The 13,563-nt window shown below is 36.1% G+C and overlaps 2 protein-coding genes across 3 annotated transcripts in view; one reads left to right on the top strand and one right to left on the bottom strand.

Annotated features, from left to right (window-relative positions):
* The window catches only part of INTS6 (integrator complex subunit 6), a 94,619-nt gene extending 91,775 nt beyond the window's left edge, over positions 1-2,844 (top strand). For both annotated transcript variants that reach the window (XM_060079812.1, XM_060079813.1), the window contains 2 exons: positions 923-1,016; positions 2,666-2,844. In XM_060079812.1, the coding sequence (XP_059935795.1) occupies positions 923-1,016; positions 2,666-2,759 (188 nt within the window). In that variant the 3' untranslated portion in view covers positions 2,760-2,844. The remainder of the gene's footprint in view (positions 1-922; positions 1,017-2,665) is intronic.
* Positions 2,845-4,269: 1,425 nt separating this feature from the next.
* The window catches only part of SERPINE3 (serpin family E member 3), a 30,025-nt gene continuing 20,731 nt past the window's right edge, over positions 4,270-13,563 (bottom strand). Inside the window, exons 6-8 of the mRNA XM_060079814.1 lie at positions 7,350-7,436; positions 6,761-6,844; positions 4,270-4,313 (exon numbers count right to left, since the gene is read on the bottom strand). Coding sequence (XP_059935797.1) covers positions 4,270-4,313; positions 6,761-6,844; positions 7,350-7,436 — 215 coding nt within the window. The remainder of the gene's footprint in view (positions 4,314-6,760; positions 6,845-7,349; positions 7,437-13,563) is intronic.

The following is a 13,563-nucleotide window of genomic DNA, read 5'->3' on the forward strand; positions in this document are numbered from 1 at the left end:
GACATTCATTCCAAAGATGTTGGCAGATCACCTGCTATGATGGTGCGGTGGCCCATGGGTGGTCCAGAAGTGGGTAAGACTCAGTACTGGCCATTTAGGAGCTTATAGTCCTTGGCAGAGTTTTATGTGAAAACTTGAAACTGAGGCAGCATTCTTTTTTTTTCCACCAATTACGACGTGTATATTCTTTTTTTTTTTTAAACATCTTTATTGGAGTATAATTGCTTTACAATGGTGTGTTAGTTTCTGCTGTATAACAAAGTGAATCAGCTCTACGTATACATATATCCCCATATCTCCTCCCTCTTGCTTCTCCCTCCCACCCTCCCTATCCCACCCCTCTAGGTGGTCACAAAGCACCGAGCTGGTCTCCCTGTGCTATGCGGCTGCTTCCCACTAGCTATCTATTTTACATTTGGTAGTGTATATATGTCCATGCCGCTCTCTCACTTCGTCCCAGCTTACCCTCCCCACTCCCAGTGTCCTCAAGTCCATTCTCTACGTCTGCGTCTTTATTCCTGTGAGACAGCACTCTTAACTCCCCCCCCCTCTATTTTATCCACTCCCCGGGTCAGCTGTAATTTAGCATTTGTCATAAGGATGGATTTTCGTAAAGGCCACTTCTTATTTTTCTGTGGCACTACCAAAAAGCTGTTTACTCATCCTTCTAAGCTTTATATTTGATACCCTACTGAGAACTTTTACCCAAAAAAAAGCAGTGTTTGAAAAGCTATTTTATCTTTGTTGATGTATGATGAAATATGTGTATTATAAAATCTCTAATGAGCAGTGAAAATTTTATGTAGACTAGTTTTGGTTTTGTCTTAGTATATCTTGATGTAGTAAGCTGTAATAGAAAAATATTGAATAAGAGTGCAAATTAAAGCCATTTAATTTTTCTTTTTGCTTCTCTTGTTTTAAGAATATGAAAAGATCTTCACTTTACTGAAGCATGTGCAAGGCAGTTTACAAACAAGACTAATATTTTTACAAAATGTCATTAAAGAAGCATCAAGGTAAATAATCTGTTGTACATTATGATATGATGCAGTGAGTCCCCAGTTTTCTATAGTTGGTATTTTAACAGTATCTATTTTATACTTGTGTTGTTATGCATGTATATGACACACCCCTTTGTATATAAGTGCTTCTCTCTTTTTTTCAGTTTATTGAAAGAAGTTCACTTAAAAAATAGCTACACAGAAATTCTTCAGAAATCATGGACCCTTTCTCTCTTACAGATTCTTGCATAATTCTCATTTATCCTACTCTGTGGCTTTTTGGTGTCTTTATATGTTATAGTCTTTAATTTTTCTCCTTTGTATATTTGAACTACAGTTAATATTAGTGATAAAGGGCAATATTTGAATGCCCTTGAAAGGCAATATTTGAATGCAGTTCACTTGTATATGGGAAAACATGTAATTAAGGGGACCAGAGCTGGACAAATGGGCCTTATTCTGATTGCCTCAGTAGCCCAGGATTATGTACTTTAGTACAAGGAATGTGGATCAAGATTATAAATGGTAACTATGAAGTGCAATTAACTGGAAAGCATAGTTGTATGAGTTTAGTGAGTAAAAAAGCATTTTATTGTTTCTTCTTCAAGACTTCTAGAATTTGAGTAATGTAAGAAAACTTAGCGTTTGTCTCATCTGACCTTCCAAGATACCCACCCTTTAATTAGTCCCCCAGTTTCTTCCATCCTACATGTAAAGGTTTTTTTAGATAAAGCTGTTAATTCTTTTTTTTTTTTTTTTTTCTATGAGTGGCTAGAGCATAGGTTACTTTGAAGTTTCAAGATAAGGCCATAACTTTTCATATTATTGATATTGAGTATTTAACCCATTCTGCTCTTTATGTAACATTCTGTCAACTCAGACTTCATCATCGATTTAGCTATATTCCGGGTGCCTGCATTCTACTTCTGCCACCTTTTAGAGAGTTGTGTAGTATTATGGTCGGTAGTCATATTAGTTTACAAGTAGAGAGGAAGTAGGTATAGATTGGGCAGTGTTTTGGGATATTCTGAAAAGCATCGGCAGTATTAACTTAGACAGACAAAAGCAATTTTAGTCTACTATATTTATTACCGCAAAAATTTAAAAATTGCCACTTGAACTTTGTTTGCTATATCCTATACTACAGATGTCTAATTGTCCTTGATTTGCTAGTTTTCAAATTGTAATAGTAGAACACCACAGTTTAAATGCAATTGCCCAAATTTCATTTCTTCTTCCATTTTGTGGGGAATTATATTCATATTTTATTCATATTCCATTCAACATTCAATGTTCAAAGAGCATAAGAAGCTATTGGAGTCATTGCTTTGGGAGCCCATATTGCTGGAATATTTATAACCCTTGTATTTATTAGGGTTTTTCCCCTCCCCTTTTTCTTTTTGATTGTGGAAGAAACAACCTCTTTCCCATTGTACTTAGGCCTGGATTATTTGTTTTAGGAACAAACTATAATACTCTACTGATAAAATAATTTGCTAATCTTCCAAGAGATTTTATATATCATAAAGTTGTTGATTTTTCATTTTCATCTCACTTTGAAAAATCTTTCCAAGGCAGTTTCTCTCTTTTAAAAAAAATTATACTGATATATAACTATTTGTTAAAAAGAAATTGAGAGTGCTATTACTTATTTTTTTATACAGGTTTAAAAAAAGAATGCTAATAGAACAACTGGAGAACTTCTTGGATGAAATTCATCGAAGAGCCAATCAGATCAACCATATTAATAGCAATTAAAAGAAAACAGAATGTGGCCACTTATTTCACTACCTTCTCCAAATACAAAGTAAATACAAGACTGTTGTGATCTTGCATTCATTTTTTGACATGCATTGTTGGCTTTTTGAAATACTAAGAGCAAGTCTACAGATCCTTTTTCCATCATTTTACAGTGACCTTTTCTTCATTTTGGTTTATTTTTGTAATGTGAAAAGTATCACTCTAAAAAACATTTTTATTTAACAAACTAAAAATATTCCTCCAAATCTCTTGCTTGTCATTGACTCTTGCGTGTCAATTTCCCTCAGGTTCTATTTTCTTAAACCAACCTTTAAAATTGTCACCTCTGTTAAGGTTGAACTTTGCCAAAAAAATAAAAAAGAAGTTACTTTGTAATTTTTGGGGAAAAAAGCACATACATTAAAACTAGGCAATGTTTTGTATATACAGTTATTTTGGATATATTATTGTAAGTTGTACAAATGTATTTTGAAGAATATTTAAGAAAAGCACTTTTGTTATTCCATCAATAAATGCTCTATTTTACTCTTGTGTGGTTTAGGAAATAATCACATTTAAAGTAATCATTTAAAACCATCTTAAGATAATGGAATTTTAAAGGCCTTGCTTTTTAGCATTGGAAAAAATACACCACTTGAAGTTCACATTTGTTAAACCTAACTGTAATTACATGTTACATAATCTGCATTGTCTTTTTACTCTATGTTCTTAGATTTTGTTGGCCACTCCAACATGCTCCGTTTCTGCCTCGATAATGGAAATGATGGTATCTGTGGCGGATAGGCAGACTCTTTAAAGCTGTTTAAAAAGCAGACGCCTTTGGACTTTATTGGTTTCCTTACTTACTTTCCTTCAACCCCTTTTCCTTTCTCACTAGGATTGTGGATGGCACTAAGGTGAAGCCGTCAGTTAGGGAGTTGTAAGTTTGGGGTATACCACATACTCTGAAATGTCTAGCGTTTAGCAGCTTGATGCCATACTTACAGAAGTCTCACAAAAGACTGGGGTTTCAACAGGGATCTCTTTGTTCTGCTCTGCTATTACACTTCAACTCTCCATTTTATTTAGAAGCTAAATGGAAAGGAAACATGTTTAAAATGACTTTGCTCATTTTGCATTCTCCCTAAGTTATCCAGGATAAGGAAAACTGAACACTATTCACTGTCCACCCTCAGTCCAACATGGCCTCACGTGTCCTTACTGAGGACGTGACCCTGTGACCTGACTCACCATTCATAGATCACTGCTGTGCCTTGTAGTGCTTTTGGGATAACCAGTAGAAAAGAACGCTAAAGTACATTTAGATAAAGAGAGGGTGAAATAAATTTATAAAATTATGGTAAAATTGAAGTATTTTTAGGTTCATAATATTTGAAAATCACATACCCTTATCTTTTTATACTTTAGCAGAACATTTTTAAAATCAAGGGTATAGCAAAATTAAATTGTAACTTTTTATGAAGAAAAGCATAGATGAAAGTGGAGAACATGCTTGAGATCTGTTAATTCAGTTTAGGGGATTTGAAACTCTCCCAATACTGAAGACAAATGCTGTCAAGAAAAAAAAGCATTTAATGTAGTGTTAAATAGTATTTTCATATGCAATTCTTTAAACATTTTTTCACCTCTACAAAATACCTTTAAGCAGGATATCATTTAGTAAATGGAATTGTTAAGGTAATTAGCTGCAGTCACATTGCTAAATTCAACAAGAGATACACAAAATCCAGAATATACTGTCTGGTTTTAAATTAGATATGTTTAGATTCTGAGATTAACAGGAGGGGGACTACAAGTCATTCAGATAAAAGTTAATGCTTAACAAGAATATTTAGGAAAGGGACTCAATCTAGTCCAATATTTGGCCACTTTCCTTATCAGAAAGTTCTTATTTGCATTTCACAGGTTGCTCATGAGGTAATAATCCTTTAGACTCTTGCTTGACCTTTACTACATTTTGGGGTATGAACCCTAGAGGGAGTTGGAAGGAAGCAGTTTGTTCCGTCTCCTCTTTTTGTCCTTAATCTCTCTGCCTCCATACTCTACGCCCTCATCCCAAAACCTAGTCACAAGCTTTGAAACCCATCAAAATTCAAGCTTAATATCTCATCTCTTGCAGGTTTTTTTTACATTTTAAGAAAGTGGGCATATTAGTTGAATTAGTGAAATACTGCAGAGTTTTTGTAAGCAAAGGGGAGGGGGAGTACATTTGAGGGGAATACCATGTCTTTTAGGCCCTTTAGATCAATGGATGGATGACTGTAGGCTGGACAAATTATGTTCTCCAACAGTTTAATTTTCAGGTTAAGATCATTTTTTGTAATGTTCTTGTATGTGTCCCATTTGTCAACTGATTGAGTCATTATTTACCCTTATCAGTAAGCTTTGTCAATTTGGTGTACTGAAGGCTGAGACTCATTTGTCCTTTCCATACCCCGTCACCAGAAGAATAGCCACTTTGCCTTGTGTGTTATGAGCAAGTACCTCCCAGAAAGAGAGATAAATAAATTCACAAGGACTGTATTTAGACGTGCGGCGGATTATGGAACTGGTGTTGGATTGTATTTTCATTCTGTTTACTATGGCCTTCTGGAAACTCTTAGCACGGAAACAGTGGTGTGTCCTTTACTAGGTAGTTCAAAGATTTTACATCATTTTATGCAGTTGAATTCCAAAAGAGAAACTGTTCTCTCTTAACTGTCATCAACCTTTATTGGCTATGAGCTTTTGACAGTGACCTTTCTGTTCAAGTTTAGTCCTGTTTCTTTGTTTCTTGAGGGAGTAGAACCTGTCTTTTTTTTTTTTCATCTTTCATTTTTTGACCTTTATCCTTTCTAAGAGAGGGCTCTCTGTTGCCTGTTCTGAGTGATAAGTGACATTTTCATTTAATAAATATGGGGTTGGGATGATCATCATGAAATACTAAGAGGATATATTTTGTTGATGGACTCTTGCTCCCCAAATAATCCCCCAATAGATTATTTCCTAGTGAATGATTATCTTCATCCTTTTTGTCACACGTGTCTCTTTGATTTCTAGCACAAGTTACAGCAGTATGCAAATGATTCTCAGATAAAATGATGTTGACAGTATTTCCTTAACAATTTGTGTAAAACCTATGCGTAATTTTCATTATTCTAACTTGACTTTTTTTCTCTCCATAAATAAAAATAATGCCTGATGTTTAGTTAAAGTAGATCCACTTTTGCTTGATTTTGTTAGTCTTGTTCCATCCTATTTCTTTTTAACACATTGTTTAGACTTGCCAACAACTCTTTACTGAGAATCTTTTTCCTTCCTAGCCTGATAAGTAATTGCCAGAGAGGGTGGGGTAACATTAAGAGGAATAATTTGAATACTTTGTTCACTGTTGTTGATGCTTAAAGGACTTCTGCTTGTCCTTCTGATGTGCTAAGGCTCTCTGCCTGTACCATCCCCTCTTTGGATTAAGATGAGGTTGTATGGTGAGACTTAACAAGTACTAGGGCAAACATTTGATTTTTGTGTAGCTTCAGCAAGCTTGAGAAAGATCAACAGGAAAACTATAGAAATGCAGGTGCGTTCCCTAGGATACTAGGGGTGCTGAGAGCCAGAGGACTGCTTGGACATTCTAGTGGCCTGAAGGAATTCTTTCATCCTACAAGGCCAAGAAAACTCGGCAACAATGGGGAAAAAAGATGTATCATTTATTTTACTTTCATGACTTTTTAAGTCTCCCCAGAAGTAGAAACCTGAATTTTTAAAGACCTACATCAACTATAAATGAGCTGAGAGAAACAGAAGGCAAAAAAGCCACAGAGGATATTAGTTTCCTCAGTAGTTATGAAATATTCCCCTTTCTCAGGATACATAGCAACTGAGAAGCTTCTGAAGCACCATGGAAACCAGCTAGAAGGAATGCTTGTTTTAGGTTAGGGTGGACAAACGAGGCTTCGTTGCTAGAGAGATGCTGATAAATATTTAATTTATGTGATTCCTATCAAAAAATACTGTAATACCTGTGTTGGGTTCTCTCAGGAAAAAGATGAATGGCCGATCTGCTTTAAAAATAGGAATCCGAGACCTTTTCAGTAACAACAGAGCTGCAGGAAAGATAAAGAATAGAATCCCATTGTATTTTCTCTTCATTTGAGGAAAGTCACTATTAAAATTGGATACGAAGTCACTTATATGCCTTGATTTTTGGAGAAATAAAAGCATCCTAATGATATAGCATTGTTTAGTGTTATGATGGGGTGCAAATGGGAAAATTAAAGGGAAAAGATACCACTTAGCCAACACTGTGTCCTATTTTCAAAATATTCCATGGAATAAATTCCTTCCTGAAGGTAATTTTCAGAATGACTCTATTCCTTGTTTATGGGGTCGTGCTACAAATCCTTTTCAAAATGGCTCTTTTCTCCCATCAGTTTTCAAAAACTTTGTTCTGTTAACATTTCTTTTTTAAGAATGCTCTACTACATCTGGACTTGGGTTTTAGTGGGGAGGCTTAGAAGTGTGAAGGTTGAACTGGATAAATCTAACGAAGGGAGATAAGTGGGAAGCAGCTGACTGAGTGTTGCTGACACTCTGCTCTTAGGAACATACCTGTAGCTGCAGATGCCTTGGTGCCTTCCTCTGAAACCTCAATCTTGGCTTTGTGGATTGCTTCAGAAACATAAACGCCATCTTGGCCTAATCCCAGGACATAAAAATGTGATTGTTTATCTGCATTTTGATGCATTTAGTTGAAAGATTTGAGGACATTTTTAAAGAATGGACTTTACTTACAGTCTCGTTCGTATGCTGCTTACTGTGTAGTTAGGAAGAGATTTGTTTGGGAAATTTTAAGGTACAATAATTTATGCAACTTTCAAAACCTCAAATTTGGTAAATTATCTAATAAATAACCCCTCTCAGATTAACATTCAGGGCTGTGCCCCATTTTTTTCAATAGTTAATTTTCAAAAATAATTTCTAGTTACTGTTGAAATCTTTAGTCAGTATTTCTAAAATTTCAGTGGTATAAGAATTGCCATAGTACGTGTTAATGCAAATTCTGGAGCCCAGGAATCTGCACATTCAGCAAGCTTCTGAGATGATTTCCCTTGAATGCCTTCTTGGGCTGCATTTCAGGAGCCACTTTTAAATGACAGAGGTTTGTACTATGGGCCTTAAAAGGCAGTGTATAAAAAACGTCTCATGCCTCATGACTGCATTCTGTATACTGAGTACATCAGTTATGCAATTATCTTGCCTTATTGGCTAGAATTTGCAAAGAAAATGAGAACTATAATAGTTGTATGCCAAAAATTTCAAAGATATTATAAGCTTAGCAAATAGGAATCTGAGTGATCCAAGCGTTAGAGGAATTGACAGGTTTTTATAATTTAGCCATCAATCATTTTTAAACAGCTCTCCACAGTGAAATGGTACTTGATGACACAATGAAAGTAAGAATCTTTAGAATGAGAAGAAACTTTAGAAATCATTCAGTCCAACCCTCTCATTTTAGAGTGAGCTGTGAAGTCATCAGAGGCCACACACTTGACAAGAGGTCCAGTCGGGCATATGCAGGTGTTCTGACAGCAGGTGCAGTGCCTATTTCCACCCCCACCCTTCCATACAGACGCCACCACCTTGGAAAAGTGTGTTCTAGTCCACTGCAGCATGCACTAGAAAGGGAGCTGTGGCAGGAGTCTTAAAATAATCATTGTGATGGACATGTATTTTGAGGGGGCTTCTTTGCTTGATCTTAGACTAATATTTAAATTGTTTTGCATTTCTCATGCACATACAAGGGGATGGCAAATGAATGTTGTGAGAGAATAATACCAGTGGAGTACAGAATATGCAACATTTCATCCATCTTGTAAATAAGGCATACACAGGAAATTGTGAGCTGGCTGTGTTCAGTGTAAGGAACAGATATTTTGCAGCATCAGTGAAGGGGGCCAGACAAGGGCCAGAGGAGGAGAAAAATCAACGGAAACATTCACTTGCCATCGCTTGTCCTAAAACCGGTGCAGAATCTGATTGATTGTAGCAGTTGGTCTTTTTCTGTAGGATCTTTTAGAAAAGAAACAAATTTCTCTATACTAACTAGCCTGTCTCACTAACTCATTGAGCAAACTGAAATGCAGTGCCCAGATCAGGATTGTGTGTATAAGGAATGGTTGATGGTCATGAGAAGCTTTTACTAATCTGTGACTTCATTACTATCTAGTATGCCATCTGGACATTTAAAATAAATGTTAATGAAATGAGCAAAGGTTCTTCATCAGCTAGAATATAGTAAATGCGTTTGTGTTAGAGTCCAGGCACCCTGGCACAATGTGGGAAATGGGGTCGACTGGTTGGTATGAATGAGTTTTTGGTTAGATGGGCTTGACTCTTTGAATTTCTTGAAACTGCAATGGAGGTTTCATTTAAGTAGTTTTTTTCTCCATCATATTACAGGAGTGGTCCAATAATTGACATTTACATGTTTGCACAGACATAGGCTAAGACCCATAGCCTGTCATGTCCCAGCATCCTCATCTCTCATACATTTTATCTCTGGTAAGAGTTAATATTTCAGAAGACCAATATTTGTGATCAAAATAAGGATTCAGGAGTCATCTGTGGGTTTGTGTTTTTCTTGCTTGATCTTGTATTACAGATCCCTATTTGCTTACTTTTGTTAAGTAGCTCTGGAAATGTTATGCAACTAATGAAATCAGCACAAAGGGATTCTCCTGGCTTTGGGCTCATCCTCTCCTGCAGTGTTGGCAGCTGTCTAGTGCCATTGATGGCTGTACAACCTGTTTCCCCAAAATTTGTTCCCAAGGTTGTTTATAGGTGCTATTCTATTAAAAAGGGTTCCATGAGTAATTACAATGGGAATTGCAAGTTGAATAGGTTTGTGCTTTTGTTTTTAATAGTGGACTTCTTAGAGCTGCTAATTTGCTAATGTTCATAGTGAATCTCCACAGGAGGGCTATAATATGTAGTGTTTCACCATGGAAATACCCACACTATCTCCTGTCTCCAAATTTAGCAGGTTAGCATTCTATAGAACATACTTTGGGAAACTAGCCGCCTCCCCCCCCCAATAAACTCTTATGCTCCTATATTACATTTCAATATCCAAAGCAAATGGGTAAAATTCTTCCTGCCCTCCCTGGCATACTCTACTCTTCTTCCATAACATCTTTAAGTTTTTCCAGTTCAACTTTCCTCATTAGATTGTTAGTTCCCAGAAAGCAGAAGCTGTATTATTCATTTTAAATATTTACTTTGCTCAACTAGCATAATAATGCTTGGTACACGTATGTGTTTAGTAAATGTTGGATGAATGAATACTCGACAATCCTCACACTGTACATTTCTTTCATTTCCCCATAAAAACAACTGACTTGTTTAATCTGATTTCACTTGTAAGGAAATGTTGGTTGCTGTCCTTGGAATCACAGGGGCACAGCACAGAACGAGTCTTTGGCAAATCTCATCCAAATGACCGTTTTAGTGTCCCTTCCCCTTTGTGAGTGGAGCCCGTCATTCTTTGTATGTGATTGGCCATACTCTCAAAAGGCTTAAGAGTTTTGATAATATGACATTGTGTAAATGTAAGATTTGCAAAATATAAAGTAGTAATCCTACATTTCATCCTCAGCTTCTCACAAAGCAGGACAAACATTATCATTTGCTGTGTCTTTTGTCTTCCCAGTTATTATCACTTACTATTGGTAACATTAATGACTTTGAAAAGTTATTGCCAGAATTTGCTTCTAGTTTATCTTTCTAATCCTCTTGTCACTTAGTTGTAGATGGCAAGTGTGTGTCACATAGCACCCAGCCCAGCATATACAGAGCGAGTGCTGGAAAGAATCTGAAATGGCCTCTGAAAGTAGGTGCTTAGTTCCTTTCTCCATCCTTCTCCTCTAGCCCACTCCTCACGTCTTTCTTTCTCCCCACCCTCCAACCCAGCTCTGTTGAGATGTAATTGACATATGTAACATGTACATTTAAGGTGTACAATGTGATATTTTATGTATGTATATATCTCAAGTAATATATCTGTACCCTTTGACCACCTTCATCCATTCTCCCCACCCTGGCAACCACAATTGTACACTCTGATTCTATGAGTTTAGGTTTTTTAGATTACACATATATGTGAGACCATACGGTATTTGTCTTTCTCTCTCTGACTTAATTCACTTACCGTAATGCACTCAGCGTTTTTCTATAATGTTGCAAATGGCAGGATTTTCTTTTTTATGGCCAAATAATATTCTATTGCATATGTATGTACTGCAACTCCTTTATCCATTCACCTGGTGATAGACTCTTAGCTTTTTTCCATGTCTTGGCTGTTATAAATAATACTACTATGAACATGAGGGTGCAGATATCTCTGTGACACAGTGATTTAATTTCCTTTGGATATATATCCAGATGTGAAATTGCTGGATCATTTGGTAGTTCTATTTGACTACTTTCCGTAGTGGCTGCACCAATTTACATTCCTACCAACAGTACACAAGGGATCCCTTTTCTCCACGTCCTTACCAACACTTGCTATTTTTTTTTCTCTTCTTTTCTTTTTTTTTTTTTTTTTTTGGCTGTGCCACACAGCTTGTGGGATCTTAAGTTCCCTGACCAGGGATCGAACCTGTGCCCTCGGCAGTGAAAACGTGGAGTCCTAACCACTGGACCACCAGGGAATTCCCAACACTTGCTATTTCTTATCTTTTTGATAACAGCTGTTCTCACAGATGTGAGGTGATACCTCATTGTTTTGATGTGCATTTCCCTGATTATTAGCGATGTTGAGCACATTTTCATGTACCTGTTGGCCATTTGGGTGTCTTTTTGGAAAAATGTCTATTCAGATCCTCTACCCATTTTTAAATTGGATGCTGCTGATGATATGCTATTGAGTTGTATGAGTTCCTTAGACATTTTTGGATATTAACCCCTTAACAGATATGTAGTTTGCAAGTATTTTCTCCCATTCAATACGTTGCCTTTTCATTTTGTGAGTTATTTCTTTTGCTGTGAAGAAGCTTTTAGTTTGATGTAGTTTCACTTGTTTACTTTTGCTTTTGGTGTTTGTGCTTTTGGTGTCATATCCAAAAAATAATTGCCAAGACCAATTTCAAGGAGTTTTCCACTATGTTTTCTTCTAGGAGTTTTATGGCTTCAGACAGTTAAGTCTTTGATCCATTTAGAGTTAATTTTTGTGAGTGGTGTAAGATAGGGGTCCAGTTTCATTCTTTTGCATGTGAATATCCTGTTTTCCTAACACCATTTACTGAAGAGACTATCTTTTCCCCACTGAGTATTCTTGGCTTCCCTGTCAAATATTAGTTGACTCCATATGCATGGGTTTATTTCTGGGGTCTCAATTCTGGTCCATTTGTTTGTCTGTTTTTATGCCAGTACCGTACTGTTTCAATTATTATAGCTTTGTAATGTAGTTTGAAATCAGGACGTGTGACACCTTCATCTTTGTTCTTTCTCAGGATTACTTTGGCTATTCTGGGTCTTTTGTGGTTCCATACAAATTTTAGGATTGTTTTTTTCTGTTTCTGTGTAAAACACTGGAATTTTGATAGGGATTGCATTGAACCTGAGGATTGGTCTGGGTAGTATAGACATTTTAACAACATTAATTCTTCTAATCCATGAACACAAGATGTCTTTTCATTTATTTGTATCTTCTTCAATTTCTTTCATCAATGTGTTGTAGTTTTCAGTGTAGAGATTTTTCATCCCCTTGGTTAAATTTATTCCTACATACTTTACTGTTTTTGATGCAATTGTAAATGGGATTATTTTATGTCTTTTTCAGATAGTTCATTGTTAGTGTATAAAAAACACAACTCATATTTTTATGTTGACTTTGTATGCTACAACTTTACTGAATTTATTGATTAGTTCTAACTAATTATATACCACCATTATAATATTAGAGAATCTGATTTTGATGATATAGTTACTATTACCAGTGATTTTTACACATTCATACATTTTTACGATGTTAATTGGCATTATTTTATTTTAACTGGAAGAATGTCCTTTAGCATATCTTGTAAGGCAGGTCTATTGGTGATGAATTCCCTCAGCTTTTGTTTGCTTGGGAAAGTCTTTGTCTCTCCATATGTGAAGGACAGCTTTGCCAGTATAGTATTCTTGGTTAACAGTTCTTTCTTTCAATATTTTGAATGTGTCATCCCACTCTCTCCTGGCCTGCAAAGTTTCTGTTGAGAAACCCACTGATTGTCTTATGGGGGTTCCCTTGTATGTAACTTGTTTCTTCTCTCTCGCTGCTTTCAAAATTCTTTGTCTCTGACTTTTGGCAATTTAATTATAATGTGTTTTAGTGTAGCCCTTTTCATCCTCAACCTATTTGGGGTCATTGGGCCCTCATGAATCTGGATGCCCATTTATTTATTGTTCCAAGTTTGGGAAGTTTTCAGCCAATATTGCTTTAAATAGACTTTATATCCCTTTCTCTTTCTCTTCTCCTCCTGGGATTCCAATAATGTATATATTGTTTCTTTTGATGGATGTCCCAGCTCCCATAGACTTTCTTCACTCTTTTTTAATTTTTGCTCCTCTGACTAGATCATTTCAAATGACTTACCTTCTAGTTCACCGATTCTTTTTTCCTCTGCTTGGTGAAGTCTGCTGTTGAAGCTCTCTTAATCTTCAGTGCAGTCATTATATTCTTACGCTTTAGGATTTCTGTTTTGTTTTGTTTTTTTGATTGTTTCTATTTCTTTGTTGAACTTGTTACTTATTTGTGCACTGTTTTCCTAATTTTGTTTGTGCA

This window comes from Mesoplodon densirostris, chromosome 17 (genome assembly GCF_025265405.1).
Source record: "Mesoplodon densirostris isolate mMesDen1 chromosome 17, mMesDen1 primary haplotype, whole genome shotgun sequence".
Lineage (NCBI taxonomy): Eukaryota > Metazoa > Chordata > Mammalia > Artiodactyla > Ziphiidae > Mesoplodon > Mesoplodon densirostris.